The sequence below is a fragment of the Bombina bombina genome, chromosome 6 (assembly GCF_027579735.1).
Source record: "Bombina bombina isolate aBomBom1 chromosome 6, aBomBom1.pri, whole genome shotgun sequence".
Lineage (NCBI taxonomy): Eukaryota > Metazoa > Chordata > Amphibia > Anura > Bombinatoridae > Bombina > Bombina bombina.
Window position 1 is genome coordinate 488,995,827 of NC_069504.1, and position 25,141 is coordinate 489,020,967.

Here is a 25,141-nt window from a genome sequence, read left to right on the forward strand (position 1 = left end):
AGGACTTGCATTCATTTTAAGACCAACATTCATCCGTGTGATGTACACACATTTCCAGAAATACGCTATATAGGTCCCATATTCTACTAACGTACAGCTCTGGATCTATTGGACTGTCTGTCTACTGTCTGTATCTATAAACAGACAGAAACTCTTTCACATGCATCTTTTTATATTGTTTTTATGTATTCTAAGCAAAGGGAATGCTGCTTCAGAGTCCCGTTGTTTTAGGCTCGTCTGAAACGGAAGTTAAGAAGCAGCGGTCATAAGACCGATGCTCCTTAACCTGTCCGCCACCTTTTAGATGGCGGATTCAAATCATCCTGATACGATTGGGATGATTGACAGCCCCTGCCAGCGGCCGATTGGCCGCCAGTGAGCAGGGGGAAGGATTGCACAAGTATTTAATAAATTTACCCCATAGTATTAGAAAACAACCTTACTTTATTTTTGTAGCACATATTTAAGAAAGTGCATAAAACTGGCAAAAAACATCTTTGTGATAATGACTGACAGTAACAAATAAAAATATAATTTAAGACAAACAATTTTATAAAAACATCAGATGTTAAAAATTGTGTTGGTTTATCCCCCTTATACAGTGCAGTCTGCTTGCTCATTATCAGTGAATAGATACTCATCACCATTATATAGTTTACATTACATTCTATTTTAAACTTCCTTTTTTTTTAAATATCAAATATTACATTTCAAATGGGGCACAGTTGCTGTTCCCAGCCAGGCCACCTGGGCCAAAACTTGCCAGTCCTCCCCTATACTGCTTATATGGCCCTTTGTGATATATTAGTGGCCAATGACTGAATTGGGAGTCAAGTATTACATACCTCTGGTAGAAGATTGACTGGCATCCTCCTGACTCAGTCCAGCCACAGTAAGGATCGCGAGAACAGACACATTCCTCACAGTTTGAGTTGTAAACTTTACAGTCATCTAAGCGTATTTTGGCCACTTCTTGGGTGGTACCCACATACAGGGCATGCTGGAGATGCGAGAAAAAAAAGAAGCAACGTTGATGACACAAAAGTCCTCTTGTTCATGGCTACATTTATTTTTCTCTTTTATCAGTCAACTTTTACTCACTGGCCCTTTTTATATTCTTTTCTACCATTGGTTGTTTAAACCCATCCATTGTATTTTGTTTCACCACACTTTTTTAATCCCTGCTTTCTACTCTATCCTACTACATACAAGCATTAGAATTTCATTTTTATAGCATGTTATGATCAGCTAATAATAGTATACAGAGGTGTCTCGAGTTAGTGAGGCCTTAGGCAAGGCTCAAATATGAGTCCTCCCAACACAAAACAAAATGCAAAAATAAGCCAAATAATTCTGAATATGAATTGCTCTGGGTTTCACTGAAAGAGTAGAGCAAAAAGGTAAATGAAGAGTGAATAGAGAGGGTAAATAAATGAGGAAGCAAGAGGTGAGGTAGATTGGAGATTAGGGAAAGAAAGAGAACTCTGGATCTACCACATCCGGTAACTTAGTATATAGAAACAAACTTCAGCTCCAGTCTACTTTCCTTTAAAACAAGACCTTTATTTTCACAAATGGGTCATCAGCTTATAAATGACAAAGTTTTGGGCCTGTTATAGATCCTTAATCATGTCTCATGTGATGATTAAGGGTCTATAGCATGTCTGAAACGTTGTCATTTACAAGCTAATGACCCATTTGTGAAAATAAAGGTCTTGTTTTAAAGGGAAGGAGGCTGGAGCTGAAGTTTGTTTCTATATTGAATAAAGATGGGCAGAGAGAGATAAGGGAGAGCATGAAAATAGAGATTGAAGAGAAGGAAGGAAGGTGTGTAAAAAGAGAGAAACAGAGAAATATTGAATATAAAGAGTGAGAAGGGAGGGGGAGAGAGACAAGGAGAAAAAAAGGAAAAGAGGCAGAAAAGAGTGGATAAAGTGATAGAGTGAGGAGAGAGATGGGGATAGTGCAGAAAGAGAATGTAGCTCGTAAAGAAAGGTCATAGCAGACTTTTTTTAAATCTTTATCAGCATTACAGACCGGATTATCCTCTGGAGCTCCCTCAAACAGGCTATCCCATGTTCCTTGATTCTCTTCAAGCAGTGTGTGGCTAATTTTCAGGTTTAATTGATCACACTAATCTCAACTCTCCTCCTTTCAATCACACCTGAATGTGTCTACTTGTGCGATTCACACTGTTGCACCATAACTTCCCTGCATGGTACTCAAATTTTGAGCCACTAGGGAGACAACAGGGGTGGCATTTAGACATGCAAGATAGGTGCGCAAAATAACCCCCCAGCAACAACTCTCCTTTTGCAGCACTTTATTTTGGAACATGTAGTGCCCGGGTAACCAGAGGTAACTGGTAGAAAGTCAGGGACAGAGCTCATAGACACTTCCTATGCTTCTATGTCAACTATCCAGCATAGTTTGTTTTTTTATTCAACATGCTATGCACATGCTGCACATAAAAAAATCCCCATATGAAGATCGACACACTGTGTTAAAGTTAGGCTTTAGGCGACTGCCTAGTTGGCCTATGGTAGAGCCGCCTATGACAGGATATATGTAAGGGGTCCTCTCCGGTGCCAGGTACACCTTGTCACTGATCAGTATTCTGCACTTTACCTGTATTTCACCCTTGGGAGATATGTCAGAGAACAGAGAACAGACACAGACAGCAGGAAAAGTCTAAAATCTGTTCCGTTTATTGACAGCTGTGCTGCGGTTATTTAGTATACACATCACATAAATGGTAAATTGACACAAATGGGCTTCATACGCGCCCATTATTGCAACATAATTAAAGGAAAGTTATAAAGTCTTAGGGGGATATCTATCAAGCCGTCAACTTTTTTGCATTCAACTGTACCAATATACTCGCCTAACATCGTGGCTGCGGACCTGAATACGCTCTCCATATTTATTAAAAAAAGCCGTCAAAAAGCCGCACACCAAGTATGGTGTTAAAGGGACACTGTACCCAAAATTTTTCTTTCGTGATTCAGATTGAGCAGGAAATTTTAAGCAACTTTCTAATTTACTCCTATTATCAAATTTTCTTCATTCTCTTGGTATCTTTATTTGAAATGAAAGAATGTAAGTTTAGATGCCGGCCCATTTTTTGGTGAACAACCTGGGTTGTCCTTGCTGATTGGTGGATACATTCATCCACCAATAAAAAAGTGCTGTCCAGAGTACTGAAACCAAAAAAAGCTTAGATGCCTTCTTTTTCAAATAATGATAGCAAGAGAACGAAGAAAAATTGATAATAGGAGTAAATTAGAAAGTTGATTAAAATTGCATGCTCTTTCTGAATTACAAAAGAAAAAATTTGGGTTCAGTGTCCCTTTAACTAACAGTTATCGATCTCACTGCTATTCGGCTTTTACCAACTTTATTTATACCCTGTCACTAAACACCGCCACTATACTAAAATGTTTAACCCCTATCCCACCGCTCCCGGACCTCACCGCAACTAAATAAAAGTATTAACCCCTATTCTGCCGCTCCCGGACCCCGTCCCAACTAAATAAATGTATTAACCCCTATTCCGTCGATCCCGGACCCTGCCACAACTAAATAAAAGTATTAACCTCTATTCTGCCGCTCCAGGACCCCACTGCAACTAAATAAAAGTATGAACCCCTATTCTGCCACTCCCGGACCCCACCGCAACTAAATAAACGTATTAACCCCTAAACACCATGCCTCCCACATCACTACCACTAACTAAACCTATTAACCCCTAAACCGCCAGCTCCCCATATCTCCATAAACTAAATTAAGCTATTGACCCCTAAACATAACAACCCGCTAACTTTTGCGGGGCATTGCCCCAAAGAAATCAGCTCTTTTACCTGTTTAAAAAAATACAAACACCCCCCCAACAGTAAAACCCACCACCCAACCAATCAACCCCCCCAAATAAAAACCCTATCTAAAAACCCTAAGCTCCCCATTGCCCTGAAAAGGGCATTTGTATGGGCATTGCCCTTAAAAGGGCATTTAGCTCTTTTAAATGCCCAGACCCTACTCTAAAAATAAAACCCACTCAAAAAAACCTTAAATAAACCTAATACTAACCCCCGACGATCCCCTTACAGTTTTTGAAGTTCCGCTTGAAGTCTTCATCCGGGCGGCAAGAAGTCTTCATCCGGGTGGCCTCTTCCATCTTCATCCAGCCGGCGAAGTCTTCATCCATGAGGTCTCTTCTATCTTCATCCATCCGGCGCGGAGCGGGTCCATCCTGAAGACATCCAGCGCGGAGCGGGTCCATCCTGAAGACATCGGCGAGGAGCTCCTCTTCAATATGGTCTCCGCCGTAAACTGGATCTTGAATACAAGTGACATCATCCAAGATGGCGTCCCTTGCTTTCCTATTGGCTGAAAGGTTCCAATCAGTCAATAGGATTAGAGCCGCTAAAATCCTATTGGCTGTTCCAATCAGCTAATAGGATTTGAGCAGCTCTCATCCTATTGGCTGTTCCAATAGGATGAGAGCACAAAAGAGAGGGGGGGGAGAGAGAGCAAAAGAGAGGGGGAGAGAGGGAGCACAAAGAGAGGGGGAGAGGAACAGCACAAAAGAGAGGGGGAGAGAGAGCACAAAAGAGAGGGGGAGAGAAAGCACATAAGAGAGGGGGAGAGAGAGAGCACAAAAGAGAGGGGAAGAGAGAGAGCGCAAAAGAGAGGGGGGAGAGAGAGCAAAAGAGAGGAAGGAGAGAGGGAGCAAAAGAGAAGGGAAAGAGCCAAAGACATGGGAGAAAGAGCAAAAGAGAGGGGGTAGAGAGAGAGAAAAAGAGAGGGGGGAGAAAGAGAGCAAAAGTGAGGGGGAGAGAGTACAAAAAAGAGGGAGAGAGTGCAAAAGAGAGGGGGAGAGAGAGCAAAGAAAGGGGGAGAGAGAAAGCAAAAGAGAGGGGGGAGAGAGGGAGCAAAAGAGAGGGGAAAGAGCAAAAGACAGGGGAAAGACAGCAAAAGAGAGGGGGGAGAGAGAGCAAAAGAGAGGGGGGAGAGATAGAGCAAAAGAGAGGGGGGAGAGAGAGAGCAAAAGAGAGTGGGAAAAGAGAGCAAAAGAGAGGGGGGGGAAAGAGAGCAAAAGTGAGGGGAGAAAAGAGAGCAAAAGAGAGGGGGAGAAAGAGAGCAAAAGTGAGGGGGGAGAAAGAGAGCAAAAGAGAGGGGGGAGAGAGAACAAAAGAGAGGTGGAGCGAGAGAGATTCCAAAAAAAAAAAGGGGAGAGATCGCAAAAGAGAGGGGGGAAAGAGAGCAAAGGAGAGGGAGAGAGAGAAAGTAAAAGAGAGGGACGGAGAGAGAGCAAGGGACCGCTATACTGCAAAAAATGGCCTGTGTGAATGGGCTTTTGGACTAGTCAATAATAATTCAGCAATGCATTTCTCAATTGATTGATTCCAATAAGTAAGTTTTACTTTTGTTATTTACAGTCCTGACAAAACAAAACAAATATTTTGTGCCTGGAAAGCTCTCTAGCAAGGAGGGAAGACAACAGGGATATATTAATGCTGTAGTTTAGGGTTCAAAACTAAAAGCTTAGCATCCAGTCAGCACCTTGGGTCATGGGAACGGGCAATCAGACAGTAACAAAATGTAATAAGGTCACAAATAGAAAAGGTAGTTATTAAAGAGAAAAGCTTCAGTAGCTCAGAGGAGTATTACAGTACCAAGGCAAGCTGTAAAGGAAAAGGATACTCCTTAAAGAGTCTGACACACACCATGTTCCTCAGACACACACCATGTAATCCTCTTAGTTTATCACAATTTTCTCACTTTTCTTTCTGTTTCCCATTATTTTATATCCAGTCTCCATGATCTACTCACCTCTTTGGGTTCCAGCTCCATGTACTGAATCTCCTCTGGCTTTTTGAAGGGATGTAACCCAAGTACATTGACTAAATCATTTTTTATCTGTACAAACTTATGTACTGCTCCGTCACCTGAGAAAAGGAAAACGTAACTATAAAGTTCCACCGGACTTTAAAAATGAGAAAAAGTTCATATTTATGTGTGCTTGGTGACATAGCAAAGGTTTCTAAATACACTAATATTTCAATAAAAAGTAGTGTTACTTAAAGTGACACTAAAGTCAGAATTTAATTGTCATGATTCAGATAGAGCATGCAATTTAATAAAAAAAAAATTCCAATATACCTCCATTATCAAAACATGCACATTTTTTACATGCATGTTGTGATTGGCTGATGTCAGTCTCATGACACAGGGGGAAAGACAATTGGATTAACTTTGAACTTTGCTAGAACATATTCTACTGCTCAAAGTAAGTGCTATTGCATTGTCTTTTTATTTGTCAGTTATTCAATTCTGCTGTATTTAGTGTTCCTTTACAGATTGAAGTTTCAATTTGCCGCCCCAGTATGTTTTTATTTTGTGGCTTTCTGATTTCAAATCCCCACAAGCCTTCTTTCCCGTTCTCAAAACAAGAAGTGTTTCTTTCATAAGCTTTTGCCATGGATCCCTGCTAATTTTACTGATCACCCGGCCTAAATTGGCTAATATTGAAATGTTTCAATGTTTATTTGTTCCTTTGGAAGCATAAAATTGTTATAGCATTACACTATCCACCCCCGCCCCCCCGTCTACTTCATAATACCACCCAGCTGGCAAAATTTTCTGTGGAGAACACTGTGTGTGTGTTTTGACCTCTCTACCCAAGTTACCCAACATGGTGCACACACTATTTTAACACCAAAGCAAGAGGTTAAACGTTTTCATTTAAAGCATTTCACTGCCTTTGTTTTACTACTTGTCTTTTGATTTACTTGTTGCAGTGAAGTAAAAGAACTATAAGGGATGTTCTCAAATAACGTAACGTTAAAGTTTTCTGATTGTTGAAGAACATTTATAGACAGGCTCAGGAGCAGCCATGCACCACTGGGAGCTAGCTGGCAGTTGGTGGATGCACATATATGCCTTTTATTATTGGCTCACTAAATGTGTTCAGCTAGCTCCCAGTAGTGCATGGCTGCTCCTGACCTTACTCGTCAACGAAGGATACCAAGAAATTAGGAAATAAGGCTAGATACAGGCATTCAGTGGAAAGGTACTATACAGGAAGGGACATTTACGGTTATTGCACAGCTATGATCCTGAGTTGCCCTTCCAAATGGCACTATAGGGCTCAGAATGTTGGGATACTAAAGGGACAGTCAACACCAGAATTTTTGTTGTTTAAAAAGATAGATAATCCCTTTATTACCCATTCCCCAGTTTTGAAAAACCAACACTGTTATATTAATACACTTTTTACTTCTGGGACTAACTTGTATCTAAGCATCTTCTGACCGCCCCTAATCACATGACTTTTAGTTATTATCTATTGACTTGCATTTTAGCCAATTAGTGCAGTGTCTGCCACTAGCCACGGGCATGATCACAATGCTCTCTATATGGCCTACATGAGCTTGCTCTCCCCTAGAATACCAAGAGAACAAAGCAAAATTGTTGATAAAAGTAAATTGGAAAGTTGTTTAAAATAACATGCCCTATTTGAAAAATGAAAGTTTTTTTTGGACTTCACTGTCCCTTAAAAGGGTTCATCTATACTGAGAACCTTTGTTATCAGACATTTACATACGTTTGTTGGGTTGCTGTACCTGAAGCCAGAATGATAACTATGTAAGTCTCTGAATTGTATGTCACTTCATCCACAACCATCTTGGTGTAGTGGCTGGGAATCTGAAATAATGCATTCTGTCCTTTAGGCTTCACTTTATCTTTCAGCTCAGGGTGTTCTGATAGCACTTTGTAAGTGCCCTCGGGTGTCTTGGCCCTATTTTTCGGGCACTAGAATGGAACAGAACTTGTGAGGAGATACAGTTGGAAATCACCAGAAAAAAGTGGAAAAATACAGAAATAAGATTGTGAAAGAAAGGCAAAGAAATAGAATAGTGGGGGCAGAGTATGATGGGTCCTTGAGATCAGGATGGATTAATGACTCACCCCGTTTGTGGTCATGGGCCAAATACCCTGATAGTTCAGGAGACCAGAGGTACTGAAGATGTTCTCAATGTCTTCCAACTTATATGAACAAACAGCACTATGATTCCTAAAGTGATACAGATCAGAGAAAATAAGTAGGAGAATCACTGGAGGTTAAACTATGCAACAAAATGTAAAACAGCAATAATGAAGAAACTCACAAGTAAATACAGTTCTTGCCAATAAAGCCCCAAGACATGCAGTTACATAAGATTTTGGTTACAATTTTGCCACCTTTTAGTTTGTGAGAAAAAAACAGCGAAGTCTGTGGGGGAAAATGTTAAGCGAATTCTCCATACCTGGGGGAAATATTTTAGTTACACCCATATAACACCCCTGTGCAGCCCACTAGCAGAGGCGGGGGAAACTCATAAGTAAATAATAAGCTTTGAATTTTGTATTATTAGTACAAATTTCATTGCATTTTTGTATGTGCAGTGTAGTTTATTATGATTTCTACTGTGCACCTTAAGGGCCAGATTACGAGTAGCGTGCTAACAGTTAGGCGCAAGCGAAAAAGGGGGTTATTGCGGGTGTTTGCGCGCATTGGATTTATCTCTCATTTTACAAGTTGAAAGTAAATGCGGAGATGTGAGCGCAATCGTGATTTACGCTAGAATGCTTACCGTATCCTCAGAGCTCTGGTAAACAGTCTTGTGAAACAAAAAAGTGTCACAAAACACATAAAAAAAATTACAAAGTATAGTTACACATAATAACACAATCTAATAAAAAATATTAAAAAAAAATGCATAGAAAGTTTTAAGGACTCAAAGATAAGAGGTCTCAGGTGTCTAAATATGTATATGTAGGCATATACCGGTATATATATATATATATATATATATATATATATATATATATATATATATATATATATATATATATATATATATATATATATATATGTGTGTGTGTGTGTGTGTATATATGTATTTATATGTACAGACATATATACACATATAAACACATAAATACATATGTACACCCATAAAGACATATGTGCAGTAGATAAAAACATATTTATGCAATATTCATATTACAATTAATAAAGTGTTATACTGTGTATTTACTGTGAACATTTCACATTTTAATGTTCTGCAGATAGAGGAATATGTTCTATGTATTTTTTAAATAGATATTCCTATATATATCTGTATATTTACCTTTATATAATCATGTATGTATGTATGTATGTATATGTATATGTATATGTATATATATATATATATATATATATATATATATATATATATATATATATATATATATATTAAATATAAATTGGGTGGATGGAAAAAATAGCAGGAAAACCAAGTGTTGAAGTGAAGAGAGTACTCATACACTTCTATCTCGTATTACAATAAATACTGTTGGTGCAGACCCATTCATTAATTATAAGCAACAATAATGAAGAAAGGAAAATGGCACATAATAGTGACATTCAACAAAGACTGGGAATACAGCACTCTTTTATAAAGAACAGACGAAAACACTTGTAGAATTTTGTGATCAAAAAAAGTTTTATTGTGCGCCCAGCGGGTCCGGACCAGTCCAGATCCACCTAGGCAGTGGCATAAATAGTGTAAACCATAACCAAAATATAGTAACAAACGATTAAACTTTTAATCAAAGCGAAAAGTTTCACCAAAGAGCCGGCCCAAATGTTACCCATGCAGGATGTAGCTACAGTAAGTGTATTTCACATGTGAAGCAATTAGTAAACAGCTAAACATAGTGCTGTAAATGGAAGAAAAGCTTTCTGGTGTACATCAGACCTAATAAAGGTTTATGTGAAAACTGAGGCAACCATAAAATAAGCAACTTTCATTCCAGAATACAGTACTTGTCACACAAGTAATGACAGTAATATGCATAACAAACTTTAAGCATGACAAGATAGCATAAAACAGCACAAAATAAAGCAATCAACATGTAAAACTGGTCAGAAAGGCATTGAGATGTATTAAGTAGTATTCTCCTTGTAGAGACTATAGAAGTTGCACAGTCCTCCAGACTGGAACCAATGTAGTAAGTACAAAGTCCCCAGGATTAATAAAGCACTACTCAGTCAGATGCCCAGCAACAGAAATTAGAGCAGGTCGTCGTAATGAAAGCAAATACAAGTGGTATGCGGTTGTAAGCTGATATCAGGTAAAGCAGATGAAAGTAAGCAAAGTCACTCAAGCAAATATTGGAGCATGTATGTAGCAAGAGGTCAGGTTAATGTGGCGTTAATTAGCAGGCAAAGCAAAGGCATATATAACAAGCTGGAAAAAGAAAGGGTACAGGAGGATACTAGCTAATTTGAGAAGTACCCCTCTGTCAACTGCACCCTTTCAAAGTGGCCTCAGTTTACCCACAGCCTTGTCGAAACTTCTAAACGCCTTCGGGACCTCTCTCCAACAATTTCCTTGCTGTGAGCAATCAATGATCCTCGGTTAACCTCCAAGTAATATCTGCTTGACCTCAGCAGCGTGCTTGTGTGCTCTCCATATGCACGCTGAAACTCCGGTTAGTCACCTGCTCAAATTCACTGTAGCGCGACCAGATTCAAAGGTAGGCTCCACCAAACAGCATGGGCATCACGTGGGATGGCTGACAAAACGCCGACACGTGTTTCACCCCTACGTCATCAGAAGAGACGGGGCTTCAACAGTTCAATTTTGATCACAAAATTCTACAAGTGTTTTCGTCTGTTCTTTATAAAAGAGTGCTGTATTCCCAGTCTTTGTTGAATGTCACTATTATGTGCCATTTTCCTTTCTTCATTATTGTTGCTTTTATATATATATATATATATATATATATATATATATATATATATATATATATATATATATATATATTATATATATACAGGGAGTGCAGAATTATTAGGCAAGTTGTATTTTTGAGGATTAATTTTATTATTGAACAACAACCATGTTCTCAATGAACCCAAAAAAACTCATTAATATCAAAGCTAAATAGTTTTGGAAGTAGTTTTTTAGTTTGTTTTTAGTTATAGCTATTTTAGGGGGATATCTGTGTGTGCAGGTGACTATTACTGTGCATAATTATTAGGCAACTTAACAAAAACCAAATATATACCCATTTCAATTATTTATTTTTACCAGTGAAACCAATATAACATCTCAACATTCACAAATATACATTTCTGACATTCAAAAACAAAACAAAAACAAATCAGTGACCAATATAGCCACCTTTTTTTGCAAGGACACTCAAAAGCCTGCCATCCATGGATTCTGTCAGTGTTTTGATCTGTTCACCATCAACATTGCGTGCAGCAGCAACCACAGCCTCCCAGACACTGTTCAGAGAGGTGTACTGTTTTCCCTCCTTGTAAATCTCACATTTGATGATGGACCACAGGTTCTCAATGGGGTTCAGATCAGGTGAACAAGGAGGCCATGTCATTAGATTTTCTTCTTTTATACCCTTTCTTGCCAGCCACGCTGTGGAGTACTTGGACGCGTGTGATGTAGCATTGTCCTGCATGAAAATCATGTTTTTCTTGAAGGATGCAGACTTCTTCCTGTACCACTGCTTGAAGAAGGTGTCTTCCAGAAACTGGCAGTAGGACTGGGAGTTGAGCTTGACTCCATCCTCAACCCGAAAAGGCCCCACAAGCTCATCTTTGATGATACCAGCCCAAACCAGTACTCCACCTCCACCTTGCTGGCGTCTGAGTCGGACTGGAGCTCTCTGCCCTTTACCAATCCAGCCACGGGCCCATCCATCTGGCCCATCAAGACTCACTCTCATTTCATCAGTCCATAAAACCTTAGAAAAATCAGTCTTGAGATATTTCTTGGCCCAGTCTTGACGTTTCAGCTTGTGTGTCTTGTTCAGTGGTGATCGTCTTTCAGCCTTTCTTACCTTGGCCATGTCTCTGAGTATTGCACACCTTGTGCTTTTGGGCACTCCAGTGATGTTGCAGCTCTGAAATATGGCCAAACTGGTGGCAAGTGGCATCTTGGCAGCTGCACGCTTGACTTTTCTCAGTTCATGGGCAGTTATTTTGCGCCTTGGTTTTTCCACACGCTTCTTGCGACCCTGTTGACTATTTTGAATGAAACGCTTGATTGTTCGATGATCACGCTTCACAAGCTTTGCAATTTTAAGAGTGCTGCATCCCCTCTGCAAGATATCTCACTATTTTTTACTTTTCTGAGCCTGTCAAGTCCTTCTTTTGACCCATTTTGCCAAAGGAAAGGAAGTTGCCTAATAATTATGCACACCTGATATAGGGTGTTGATGTCATTAGACCACACCCCTTCTCATTACAGAGATGCACATCACCTAATATGCTTAATTGGTAGTAGGCTTTCAAGCCTATACAGCTTGGAGTAAGACAACATGCATAAAGAGGATGATGTGGTCAAATACTCATTTGCCTAATAATTCTGCACTCCCTGTATAGTGGATATAAAAAGTCTATATACCCCTGTTAAAATGGCAGGTTTCTGTGAAAAAATGAGACAAAGATAAATCATGTCAAAACCTTTTTTCCAACTATGCAACTCAATTGAAAAACAAACTGAAATCTTTTATGTGAAGGGAAGTAAAAAAAATAATAATAATAATATGGCTGCATAAGTGTGCTAATACTAATACTTTGTTGAAGCAACTTTTGATTTTATTACAGCACTCAGTCTTTGGGGTATGAGTCTATCAGCATAGCACATCTTGACTTGGCAAGATTTGCCCACTCTTCTTTGCAAAACACTCCAAATCTGTCAGATTGCAAGGGCATCTCCTGTGCACAGCCCTCTTCAGATCACCCCACAGATTTTCAATTGGATTCAGGTCTGGGCTCTGGCTGGGCCATTCCAAAACTTTAATCTTCTTCTGGTGAAGCCATTCCTTTGTTGATTTGGATGTATGCTTTGGGTTGTTGTCATGCTGAAAGATGAAGTTCCTCTTAATTTTCAGCTTTCTAGCAGAAGCCTGAAATTTTTGTGCCAATATTGACTGGTATTTGGAACTGTTCATAATTCCCTCTACCTTGAATAAGGCCCCAGTTCCAACTGAAGAAAAACAGTCCCAAAGCATGATGCTGCCACCACAATGCTTCACTGTGGGTATGGTATTCTTTTGGTGATATGCAGTGTTGTTTTATTGCCAAAATGTTCAACCTTGGTTTCATCAGACCATAACACCTTTTCTCACATGCTTTTGGGAGACTTCAGATGTGTTTTTGCTAAATTTAGCTGGGCTTGGATGTTTTTCTTCATAAGAAAAGGCTTCCGTCTTGCCATCTACCCCAAAGACCAAACATATGAAGAATACGGGAGATTGTTGTCACATGTACCACACAGCCAGTACTTGCCAGATATTCCTGCAGCTCATTTAATGATGCTGTATGCATCTTGGTAGCCTCCCAGACCAGTTCTCTTCTCGTCTTGTCATCAATTTTGGAGGGACATCCAGTTCTTGGTAATGTCATTGTAGTGCCATATGTTCTGCACTTGATGATGACTGTCTTCACTGTGTTCCATGGTATATCTAATGCCTTGGAAATTCTTTTGTACCCTTCTCCTGACTGATACCTTTTAACAATAAGATCCCTCTGATGCTTTGGAAGCTCTCTGCGGACCATGGCTTTTGTGTAGGACGCGACTAAAAAAATGTCAGGAAAGACCTACTAGAACAGCTGAACCTTATTCGGGGTTAATCAGAGGCACTTTAAATTATGGCAGGTGTGTGATGACTCTTATTTAACATGGTTTTGAATGTGATTGCTTAATTCTGAACACAGCTACATCCCCAGTTATAAGAGGGTGTGCACACTTATGCAACCACATTATTTTAGTTTTTTTTGTTTACTTCCCTCCACCTTAAAGATTTGAGTTTGTTTTTCAATTGAGTTGTGTAGTTTATAGGTCACATTAAAGGTGGAAAAAGTTCTGAAATTATTTATCTTAGTCTAATTATTTTACATCACAGAAACCTGACATTTTGGGGCCCATTTATCAAGCTCCGAATGCAGCTTGTGGGCCCGTGTTTCTGGCGAGTCTTCAGACCGCTGCTCCATAACCCTGTCCACCTGCTCTGAGCAGGAGGACAGGAATCGCCGGAAATCAACCCGATCAAATACGATTGGGTTGATTGACACCTCCCTACTGGTGGCCGTTTGGCTGCGAGTCTGCAGGGGGCGGCATTGCACCAGCAGCTCTTGTGAGCTGCTGGTACAATGCTGAATACAGAGAGCGTACTGCTCTCCGCATTCAGCGAGGTCTTGCGGACCTGATCCGCACTGTCAGATCAGGTCCGCAAGACCTTTGATAAATAGGCCCCTTTAACAGGGGCATGTAGAATTTTTATATCCACTTGTGTGCATATATATATATATATATATATATAATATATATATATATATATATATATATATATATATATATATATATATATATATATATATATACAGTATATATTGTACCTAAATACCATCATATATATGTAGAAATAAGTATTTATGAATAAATAGAATATATTCTGCTATGTGAAGAACATTGGAATGTGAAATATTCATATTTTCATAAATACAATTTTTTTTGTTACAATTTTAATGTGATTTTACAATACAATTAGTTTTATAAGATTTAAAAAAAAAAATTGTATCCTATTGTAATATATACAACACTTACACATACATAACGCAGGGAACACCCCTTTGTGAGACACATTGTAAAATCTGAATTACAAGAAGGGCTTTATAGTATGGACATATTTCTTATAGAATCTCACAAGCCCAGAGAGCACAAGCCATCTAGAAATATCTTTATATCTTTATATGTTGCATGGGTGAAAACAGGTCTGCTCACTCAAAAAACTTCTCACCATTAATATTTTAAGAAGAATGTGACGTTTTCTTAATTGTTAAGTATTTAAAGACCAAATAAAATAATTTTCTGTAATTATTTTCCTCAGAAAATAGATTTTTGCGTTATTCCTCCCAGAGATAATACTGTACTCAGCATTTAGTGATTAATGCATCATATTGGAATAACGGAAACAGCCCACTGAACTGCATCAACTTCCGAAACCACTGAATTTTGTTCTTCAGCTTTGGAAAGTACTCTGTAAACACATGGTTCTATGATGATATGTACCATACCATGGGATGACAAATATCATGCTTGCACAGCAGTAGTCAGACTGTTCAGTGTTAATGTATTACTTTTATAAAACCCTTACATTGTAGTCAGCTCACATGGTAGTCAGGATTTTGGATGACAACATGGTGTAGAGCATATTCCTGCTGAAATGTGAACTTTTTTATGGTATAAAAAGGTGTTTGCTAGCTTGCTACTTCTTAGAAGGACAGTGACACTTTGTGCAAGAAAGCAGAGATGACCAACATGCCTTGTAATTCCGATCAGTATCTTCATTATATACTAATAAGTTTGCAGTCCTTTTAAACTTATATACATCTTTTTTTAACATTACAATGTACCCACTCAATATATAGGGGTCATTTTTAATGCATTCCTAAGTAAAGGATTATGTTTTGGAATACAAATACATGTTTTTCTTACCATGCACTGGTAAAGAGGCCATATATGCGAGTCCCTTCCTTGCTTTTCAGCAGGAAGACGTCTTGGAGTGTAGGATAGAATTGCAAGGTCTTTTCATTTCCACACAATAGGCGGGACTTCATTGCTGTGCCAAATTCATATGGGTTTATAGAGCTATCAACTCCTTGATCCCCCTGAGAAAGTGAACCAAATGTAAATGAAAGGAGAGCTGGCAATAGGAATGAATTTTAGGAGAGTAAGAGGTAAATGACAGTAAACCATCAGATAAAATGAGATGCACTGAAAGTAGAGAAAATATACAGTAGAATTTAGAAAGCCAAAGACATGAAACAAGGGCAAGTGGCGGGAGCCATAAAATGAATTATGCAGACAAATGATGGGTTAAAGAAAGCATGATGGTGGCAAGAAGAATGTGATTGGAAATTAAAGGGAGATCAAGTATTAGTTACAGGAAGCAGGCAGCTGAATAAAACTTTGCACCTTATATAACAATTCCACATATCTAATTAGTGTATTTTAAATAATTATTGGCCCAGGGGTCAAGTCCAGCAGGAACGCATGAGAACAGAGTTCATGTACTCATTTTGCAGGTTGAGCTAAGTTCCCCCTGGAAAGAGAACAGAAATGCTTCAGTAAACACTGCTGCTGCTGATGGTGAGAGGAGCTAGAGCACAGTTGGGTTAGAGGGATAGTGAGATCCTCTAGTAATGGTCAGTAACACTTCGTACAATACACTAAATGCAAGCCTTTCAGCTTACATTTCTGTGTGGCTTGCCTTTGGGGTTATTTAGCTCCCATCAGCAGAAATAGGACTATTGCACCTTAAGTGGGTGAGACTCTGTGACAGAGAATTTGTCTCAGACCTAATAGCAACAATTCAACCTTTCTTTGGTTTTAATTTGCTTTTATTAACTGAGGTGCATAGACTAAATACATATAAATATAGTGTTTTTGTGTGTATGTGTGTGTATAAAACAATAATATTTGTGAGGGTGTGGAAGTCTTGGTGAGTTCCCACACTTCTTTTGTAGGGCTTGACCCCTGTATTGGCCAGATATAAAAAGGCAATGCTATAACATCTACTCTGAATTTCAAATAAGCAGTAGATTTTTTTCTGACAAATTATTTTTTTCTACCATTTTCCAGCCCACTGCATCATGTGACAGACATCAGCCAATAACAGGCTAATATATGTATACCCTGTAAGCTTGTACATTTGCTCAATAGGATCCTATTCCCCAGAAAGTGTGTATATAAAAGACTGTGCAAAATTGGAAAGTGTCTTAAACTGCATTCTCTTTCTGAATCATAAAAGTTTATTTGACTTGAGTGTCCCCTCAAGTCATGCAGGCATGCAAGTTAATAGTACATAAAGACCAAGATTATAAGTGGAGAGCAAAAATATTAACTCTATTGACCACTAACTGCTCAAATAAAATCAATAGAGCTTTAATTCTTGCACTCATATAACAAGTTGAAAGTAAAACGTTTTCCTTTGAGCAAAAAGCCATATGGAGAATGGATAGCGTGGCCTCACTAACTCCCTCAACTCATAGACTTCTATGGGGCGCACTTGTTCCAAATTTCACTTGAGCGCTAAACTGAAGGTGCGTTAAGCCAAAGTGCTCTAAAGTCGAAGGTGTGTTAAGAAATAGTTTAAATAGCATTGCTCTTCAATCAGAAGAAAATATTCTGATATTATATGCGCAGCCTGAGTGACGGGCACAGAGGGAAACTTACAAAAATTATCAACACAACACACAAAAAAACCTGGCACTCACTAGCAGGCACACAGTGATATTTAAAAGCAAAAATGGTAGAGTCAGTTGTATTTGGCGCTAAAAGGTTTAAGCCCAGGACTACATCAAAGTCTCTCCCCTCCTGGGACCCTAACCAAGCAGCACACAATGCATGCTTTCAAAAAAATTAACTGGGAACACCCAGGGTAACACAGGCATTTCTAATTTCCCTAGGTAGATACAAAACACAGAAATTACAAATGCCTGTGCTATCAATAGTTCTCCACTTGTAATATGGGTCCAAATGCTTCTTCTGATTTGATTGGAATGTTTGCAAAACATGCACATACAATGAACATGCATGTGCGCCTCTCAAGCACATTCATAACCAGCCACCTTCCAATTATTTTGGACTTATGCCAATCTATGTTGAAAATAATGGTGTTTTAAAGAAAAATGTTCAATACCATGTGGTAAATATACAAGACCCTTTATTCAATGCTAGTATGAATATACTGGCATTAAAATCTTGCATTTCTACATCTTTTACATGAGGTCAAAAATATTTAAAACATATTTCAGTAAAATTTTAAATGCAAAGCATTATTTTCCTAATGGTCAGCATGTCTGTGCAGATAAACAAATGTATGTAAATGTTAAGTAACACAAGAGCAACCACTTCCTTTATCTTTGCTAAATTACAACAAAGGTTACAATTTCATTTAGGATTTTTTTGTTTTGTTTTTGCATGAACTTTGTCATGGATATCGGGCTGTAGGGGTTAAACCCCTAGCTCTACCCCCCCTCCCTGTTGTTTCTCTGTGGGTTTGGGCTCCTCAGAGCAACCACAATCTCCCAGAGCTTTGGTATCCCTTGTCTTCATTGGTCCATCTGATCTTCAAAGAGCTGGTCTCTGACCGACCTATCCCTCTCCAGCCGGCCGGGCTCCTGGAACTGCCGGCCCGGCCCCCCGCACCCAGTACCCTCCGGGACACTTTACCTCCGGCCGCTTCAAAGGCCCCTTGCCCAGAGCTCTGCTCTCTTTGGGATTGGTACCCCATGGGGGGGCAAGAGGAGGGCCGATTGCCGGAGGTGAGCTCCATTGGGAACCAGGGTTTCTGAGCCCTATTCAACAAACCACTCTTCGTCTGGCCGGCCCATGGAACCGCCGGGTGGCCACATCAGCTCGGGTCCCTGGGCCCCTTCATCCCAGGGACCCAGGATTTTTACCCCCTCTTACAATAGCCTGCCCGGTGTATGTTGGATAAGCTATAACTCTGACCCCCCAGCCATGGATCAATGCGCTTTTTGGACTGAAGTAGCTGGGGGCCAGGGGCTTTCCAACGACACCCTGGACGGGCCGCCGCTCCCAGGGATCACCCCGAATAACCATCCTTGTACTGCTGACACTGTCGGGAACAATGGACACAATGGAGGCGCCAGCCTGTCTGGAGGGGCGGGAATGGCGGAAGATGTGAGGATCAGATAAGGCTTGTTAATCAAGATCAGTTTTTGTATCAATGTTGTGTGTTTTCTCTTTACAAGGTGTATCCAGTCCATGGATTCATCCTTACTTGTGGGATATTCTCATTCCCTACAGGAAGTGGCAAAGAGAGCACACAGCAGAGCTGTCCATATAGCTCCACCTCAGCTCCGCCCCCCAGTCATTCTCTTTGCCGCTCCTAACAAGTAGCATCTCCACGGGAGGGTAAAGTGAATGTGGTGCTTAGATTTGTAGTTTTTATTTCTTCAATCAAGAGTTTGTTATTTTAAAATAGTGCCGGTTTGTACTATTTACTCTGTGGCAGAAGTGATGAAGATTTCTGCTGAGAGGAAAATGATTTTAGCATGTTGTAACTAAAATCCATTGCTGTTCCCACACAGGACTGGGGGAGTACCAGAAAACTTCAGTTGGGGGGGAACAGTTTTGCAGGCTTAACTGCTATAAGGTATGCTCAGTCATTTTTTTTCTAACAAGACTTAGTAATGCTAGAAGACTGACAAGAATCCCCATGTGGGGAAGGTAAGCCATATTCTGAGACTTAGTATAGAAGGAAGGCTTATTTAAAAGGGCTCAAAACACTGGTGGACACTGTTAAGGGCAATCGTCGATTATTTTATAACAAAAATCTGATCTTTTTACAAGTTTTTATTACACTTGGAACGTTTTATGGGGTTTATTCCACATGGCATATATTTAGACACCTATTTAGGCTTGTGAAGGCCCCACAACTCCAGAGTGGAGAGGGAGGGGGCCTAAATTTCGCGCCTCAATTGCGCAGTTGTTATTGCAGACAGCTTCATGCAGCTTCACGTGGAGGGTCCATAGATTACTTGAGGACTTCATAGAGGCTTATTTTCGATCAAAACTAATCCCAAGGAAGGTAGGGCCACAGCAGATTGCTGTGGCATGGTGCTGTAGTTTGCTAACCGGTTGCCAGCTTTACTTTGCTCCGGTTTGGCCATTAAGGGGTTAATTGAAATTCACTGTGCAATCATTTCAAAGCATTAGGATCATATGGTGAAAATTTCATAAAGATTGGTTTATTTTTTGAGATTTAGTAAAAAAGTGTGCGCTTTTTATTATTTAAAGGCACAGTACTGTTTTTTCTAAAATTGTATTTTTTCTGTATTTGAGTGCTGTCTCAGTCTGTTTAACATGTCAGAGCCTTAAGATAGACGTTGTTCTATGTGTTTAATAGCCATGGCGGAACCCCTTTACATTTGTGTTTAAAGTGTGCTAAGGTATCTATCGGCTAGATTTGGAGTTTGGCGGGTAAAAGGGCTGTTAACGCTCCGCGGGTTTTTTTCTGGCCGCACCATAAATTTAACTCTGGTATCGAGAGTTCAAACAAATGCTGCGTTAGGCTCCAAAAAAGGAGCGTAGAGCATTTTTACCGCAAATGCAACTCTCGATACCAGAGTTGCTTACGGACGCGGCCGGCATCAAAAACGTGCTCGTGCACGATTCTCCCATAGGAAACAATGGGGCTGTTTGAGCTGAAAAAAAACCTAACACCTGCAAAAAAGCAGCGTTCAGCTCCTAACGCAGCCCCATTGTTTCCTATGGGGAAACACTTCCTACGTCTGCACCTAACACCCTAACATGTACCCCGAGTCTAAACACCCCTAAACCTTACACTTATTAACTCCTAATCTGCCGCCCCCGCTATCGCTGACCCCTGCATTACACTTTTAACCCCTAATCTGCCGCTCCGTAAACCGCCGCCACCTACGTTATCCCTATGTACCCCCCTAATCTGCTGCCCCTACATCGCCGACCCCGATGTTATATTTATTAACCCCTAATCTGCCCCCACAACGTCGACGACACCTGCCTACACTTATTAACCCCTAATCTGCCGAGCGGACCTGAGCGCTACTATAATAAAGTTATTAACCCCTAATCCGCCTCACTAACCCTATCATAAATAGTATTAACCCCTAATCTGCCCTCCCTAACATCGCCGACACCTACCCTTCAATTATTAACCCCTAATCTGCCGACCGGAGCTCACCGCTATTCTAATAAATGTATTAACCCTAAAGCTAAGTCTAACCCTAACACTAACACCCCCCCTAAGTTAAATATAATTTTTATCTAACGAAATAAATTAACTCTTATTAAATAAATAATTCCTATTTAAAGCTAAATACTTACCTGTAAAATAAATCCTAATATAGCTACATATAATTTATAATTATATTATAGTTATTTTAGGATTAATATTTATTTTACAGGCAACTTTGTAATTATTTTAACCAGGTACAATAGCTATTAAATAGTTAAGAACTATTTAATAGTTACTCTAGTTAAAATAATAACAAATTTACCTGTAAAATAAATCCTAACCTAAGATATAATTAAACCTAACACTACCCTATCAATAAAATAATTAAATAAACTACCTACAATTACCTACAATTAACCTAACACTACACTATCAATAAATTAATTAAACACAATTGCTACAAATAAATACAATTAAATAAACTAGCTAAAGTACAAAAAATAAAAAAGAACTAAGTTACAGAAAATAATAAAATATTTACAAAGATAAGAAAAATATTACAACAATTTTAAACTAATTACACCTACTCTAAGCCCCTAATAAAATAACAAAGCCCCCCCAAAATAAAAAATTCCCTACCCTATTCTAAAATACAAATATTACAAGCTCTTTTACCTTACCAGCCTGAACAGGGCCCTTTGCGGGGCATGCCCCAAGAATTTCAGCTCTTTTGCCTGTAAAAAAACATACAATACCCCCCCCCAACATTACAACCCACCACCCACATACCCCTAATCTAACCCAAACCCCCCTTAAATAAACCTAACACTACCCCCCTGATGATCTTCCTACCTTGTCTTCACCATGCCAGGTTCACCGATCCGTCCTGGCTCCAAGATCTTCATCCAACCACAAGCGGGGGCTAGACATCCACTGAAGAAGTCCAGAAGAGGGTCCAAAGTCTTCCTCCTATCCGGCAAGAAGAGGACATCCGGACCGGCAAACATCTTCTCCAAGCGGCATCTTCTATCTTCTTCTTCCGACGACGACCGGCTCCATCTTGAAGACCTCCAGCGCGGATCCATCCTCTTCTTCCGACGACTAGACGACGAATGACGGTTCCTTTAAGGGACGTCATCCAAGATGGCGTCCCTCGAATTCCGATTGCTGATAGGATTCTATCAGCCAATCGGAATTAAGGTAGGAATTTTCTGATTGGCTGATGGAATCAGCCAATCAGAATCAAGTTCAATCCGATTGGCTGATCCAATCAGCCAATCAGATTGAGCTCGCATTCTATTGGCTGATCGGAACAGCCAATAGAATGCGAGCTCAATCTGATTGGCTGATTGGATCAGCCAATCGGATTGAACTATATTCTGATTGGCTGATTCCATCAGCAATCAGAAAATTCCTACCTTAATCCGATTGGCTGATAGAATCCTATCAGCCAATCGGAATTCGAGGGACGCCATCTTGGATGACGTCCCTTAAAGGAACCGTCATTCGTCGTCTAGTCGTCGGAAGAAGAGGATGGATCCGCGCTGGAGGTCTTCAAAGATGGAGCCGGTCGTCATCGGATGGAAGAAGATAGAAGATGCCGCTTGGAGAAGATGTTTGCCGGTCCGGATGTCCTCTTCTTGCCGGATAGGAGGAAGACTTTGGACCCTCTTCTGGACTTCTTCAGTGGATGTCTAGCCCCCGCTTGGGTTGGATGAAGATCTTGGAGCCAGGACGGATCGGTGAACCTGGCATGGTGAAGGACAAGGTAGGAGATCATCAGGGGGGTAGTGTTAGGTTTATTTAAGGGGGGTTTGGGTTAGATTAGGGGTATGTGGGGTGGTGGGTTGTAATGTTGGGGGGGGGTATTGTATGTTTTTTTTTACAGGCAAAAGAGCTGAAATTCTGGGGCCATGCCCCGCAAAGGGCCCTGTTCAGGGCTGGTAAGGTAAAAGAGCTTGTAATATTTGTATTTTAGAATAGAGGTAGGGAATTTTTATTTTGGGGGGGCTTTGTTATTTTATTAGGGGGCTTAGAGTAGGTGTAATTAGTTTAAAATTGTTGTAATATTTTTCTTATCTTTGTAAATATTTTATTATTTTCTGTAACTTAGTTCTTTTTTATTTTTTGTACTTTAGATAGTTTATTTAATTTTATTTATTTGTAGCAATTGTGTTTAATTAATTTATTGATAGTGTAGTGTTAGGTTAATTGTAGGTAATTGTAGGTAGTTTATTTAATTATTTTATTGATAGGGTAGTGTTAGGTTTAATTATATCTTAGGTTAGGATTTATTTTACAGGTAAATTTGTTATTATTTTAACTAGGTAACTATTAAATAGTTCTTAACTATTTAATAGCTATTGTACCTGGTTAAAATAATTACAAAGTTGCCTGTAAAATAAATATTAATCCTAAAATAGCTATAATATAATTATAAATTATATTGTAGCTATATTAGGATTTATTTTACAGGTAAGTATTTAGCTTTAAATAGGAATTATTTATTTAATAAGAGTTAATTTATTTCGTTAGATAAAAATTATATTTAACTTAGGGGGGTGTTAGTGTTAGGGTTAGACCTTAGCTTTAGGGGTTAATACATTTATTAGAATAGCGGTGAGCTCCGGTCGGCAGATTAGGGGTTAATAATTGAAGGTAGGTGTCGGCGATGTTAGGGAGGGCAGATTAGGGGTTAATACTATTTATGATAGGGTTAGTGAGGCGGATTAGGGTGTTAATAACTTTATTATAGTAGCGCTCAGGTCGCGCTCGGCAGATTAGGGGTTAATAAGTGTAGGTAGGTGTCGGCGACGTTCTGTGGGGGGGCAGATTAGGGGTTAATAAATATAACATAGGGGTCGCGATGTTAGGGGTAGCAGATTAGGGGTACATAGGGATAACGTAGGTGGCGGCGATTTGCGGTTGGAAGATTAGGGGGTTAATTATTTTAAGTAGCTTGCGGCGACGTTGTGGGGGGCAAGTTAGGGGTTAATAGATATAATACAGGGGTCGGCGGTGTTAGGGGCAGCAGATTAGGGGGTACATAAGTATAACGTAGGTGGCGGTCGGCAGATTAGGGGTTAAAATTTTTAATCGAGTGGCGGCGATGTGGGGGTACCTCGGTTTAGGGGTACATAGGTAGTTTATGGGTGTTAGTGTACTTTAGGGTACAGTAGTTAAGAGCTTTATAAACCGGCGTTAGCCAGAAAGCTCTTAACTCCTGCTATTTTCAGGCGGCTGGAATCTTGTCGTTAGAGCTCTAACGCTCACTGCAGAAACGACTCTAAATACCAGCGTTAGAAAGATCCCATTGACAAAGATAGGCTACGCAAATGGCGTAGGGGGATCTGCGGTATGGAAAAGTCGCGGCTGTAAAGTGAGCGTTAGACCCTTTAATCACTGACTCCAAATACAGCGGGCGCCCAAAACCAGCGTTAGGAGCCTCTAACGCTGGTTTTGACGGCTACCGCCGAACTCTAAATCTAGCCGTATGCATTTTAAAGACCATGCAGTGACACTTAAAAATGTTGCACAAGATGATTCTTAACGGAAGGTAATGAGGATAGTCCACCTTCCTCTCCCCATGTGTTGACACCAGTTACGCCGCGCAAGCGATGCCTAGTACCTCTAGCGCGTTGGCCCCTATTACATTACAACAATTAGCAGCAGGTCATGGATAATTCCCTTGCGGCCTTTCTATCAAACTGCCAGTTTTTCCTAAAAAGCGTGAAGCTCAGTTTTAAGAACAGAGGATGAGCAATCAGAAGCTTTGGATGAATTTATCCGTTGTACCCTCACAACACTCTGAAGTGGCAGTGAGGGAATGTGCTGTCCGAGGGAGAAATTTCTGACACAGGAAAGGTTTCTCAGCGGGCAGAATCAGATTCCTTAGCGTTTAAATTTAAGCTGGAACACCTCCGCGTACTGCTTAAGGAGGTTTTAGCTACGGTGGATGATTGCGACCCCATGGTGGTCCCAGAAAATTGTGTAAAATGGACAAGTTTCTAGAAGTCCCTGTATACACTGATGCGTTTCTGATCCCGAAGAGGGTGGCGGATATTGTAACTAGGGAGTGGGAGAGACCAGGTGTACCTTTTGTTCCCCCCCTATCTTTAAGAAAATGTTCCCATAACTGACCCCAGGCGGGATGCGTGGCAGATGGTCCCTAAGGTAGAGGGAGCAGTTTCAACACTAGCCAAGCGCACAACGATACCAATAGAAGACAGTTGTGCTTTCAAAGATCCTATGGATAAAAAATTAGAAGGTTTACTAAAGAAAATATTTGTTCAAAAAAGGTTTCCTTCTTCAACCCGATTGCCTGCATTATTCC

The 25,141-nt window shown here is 39.9% G+C and overlaps 1 protein-coding gene across 1 annotated transcript in view; it reads right to left on the minus strand.

The window, feature by feature from the left end:
• The window catches only part of SEMA7A (semaphorin 7A (John Milton Hagen blood group)), a 104,211-nt gene that overhangs the window by 11,046 nt on the left and 68,024 nt on the right, over positions 1–25,141 (minus strand). Inside the window, exons 8-12 of the mRNA XM_053717332.1 lie at positions 15,558–15,730; positions 7,972–8,077; positions 7,626–7,815; positions 5,833–5,948; positions 846–1,000 (exon numbers count right to left, since the gene is read on the minus strand). Coding sequence (XP_053573307.1) covers positions 846–1,000; positions 5,833–5,948; positions 7,626–7,815; positions 7,972–8,077; positions 15,558–15,730 — 740 coding nt within the window. The remainder of the gene's footprint in view (positions 1–845; positions 1,001–5,832; positions 5,949–7,625; positions 7,816–7,971; positions 8,078–15,557; positions 15,731–25,141) is intronic.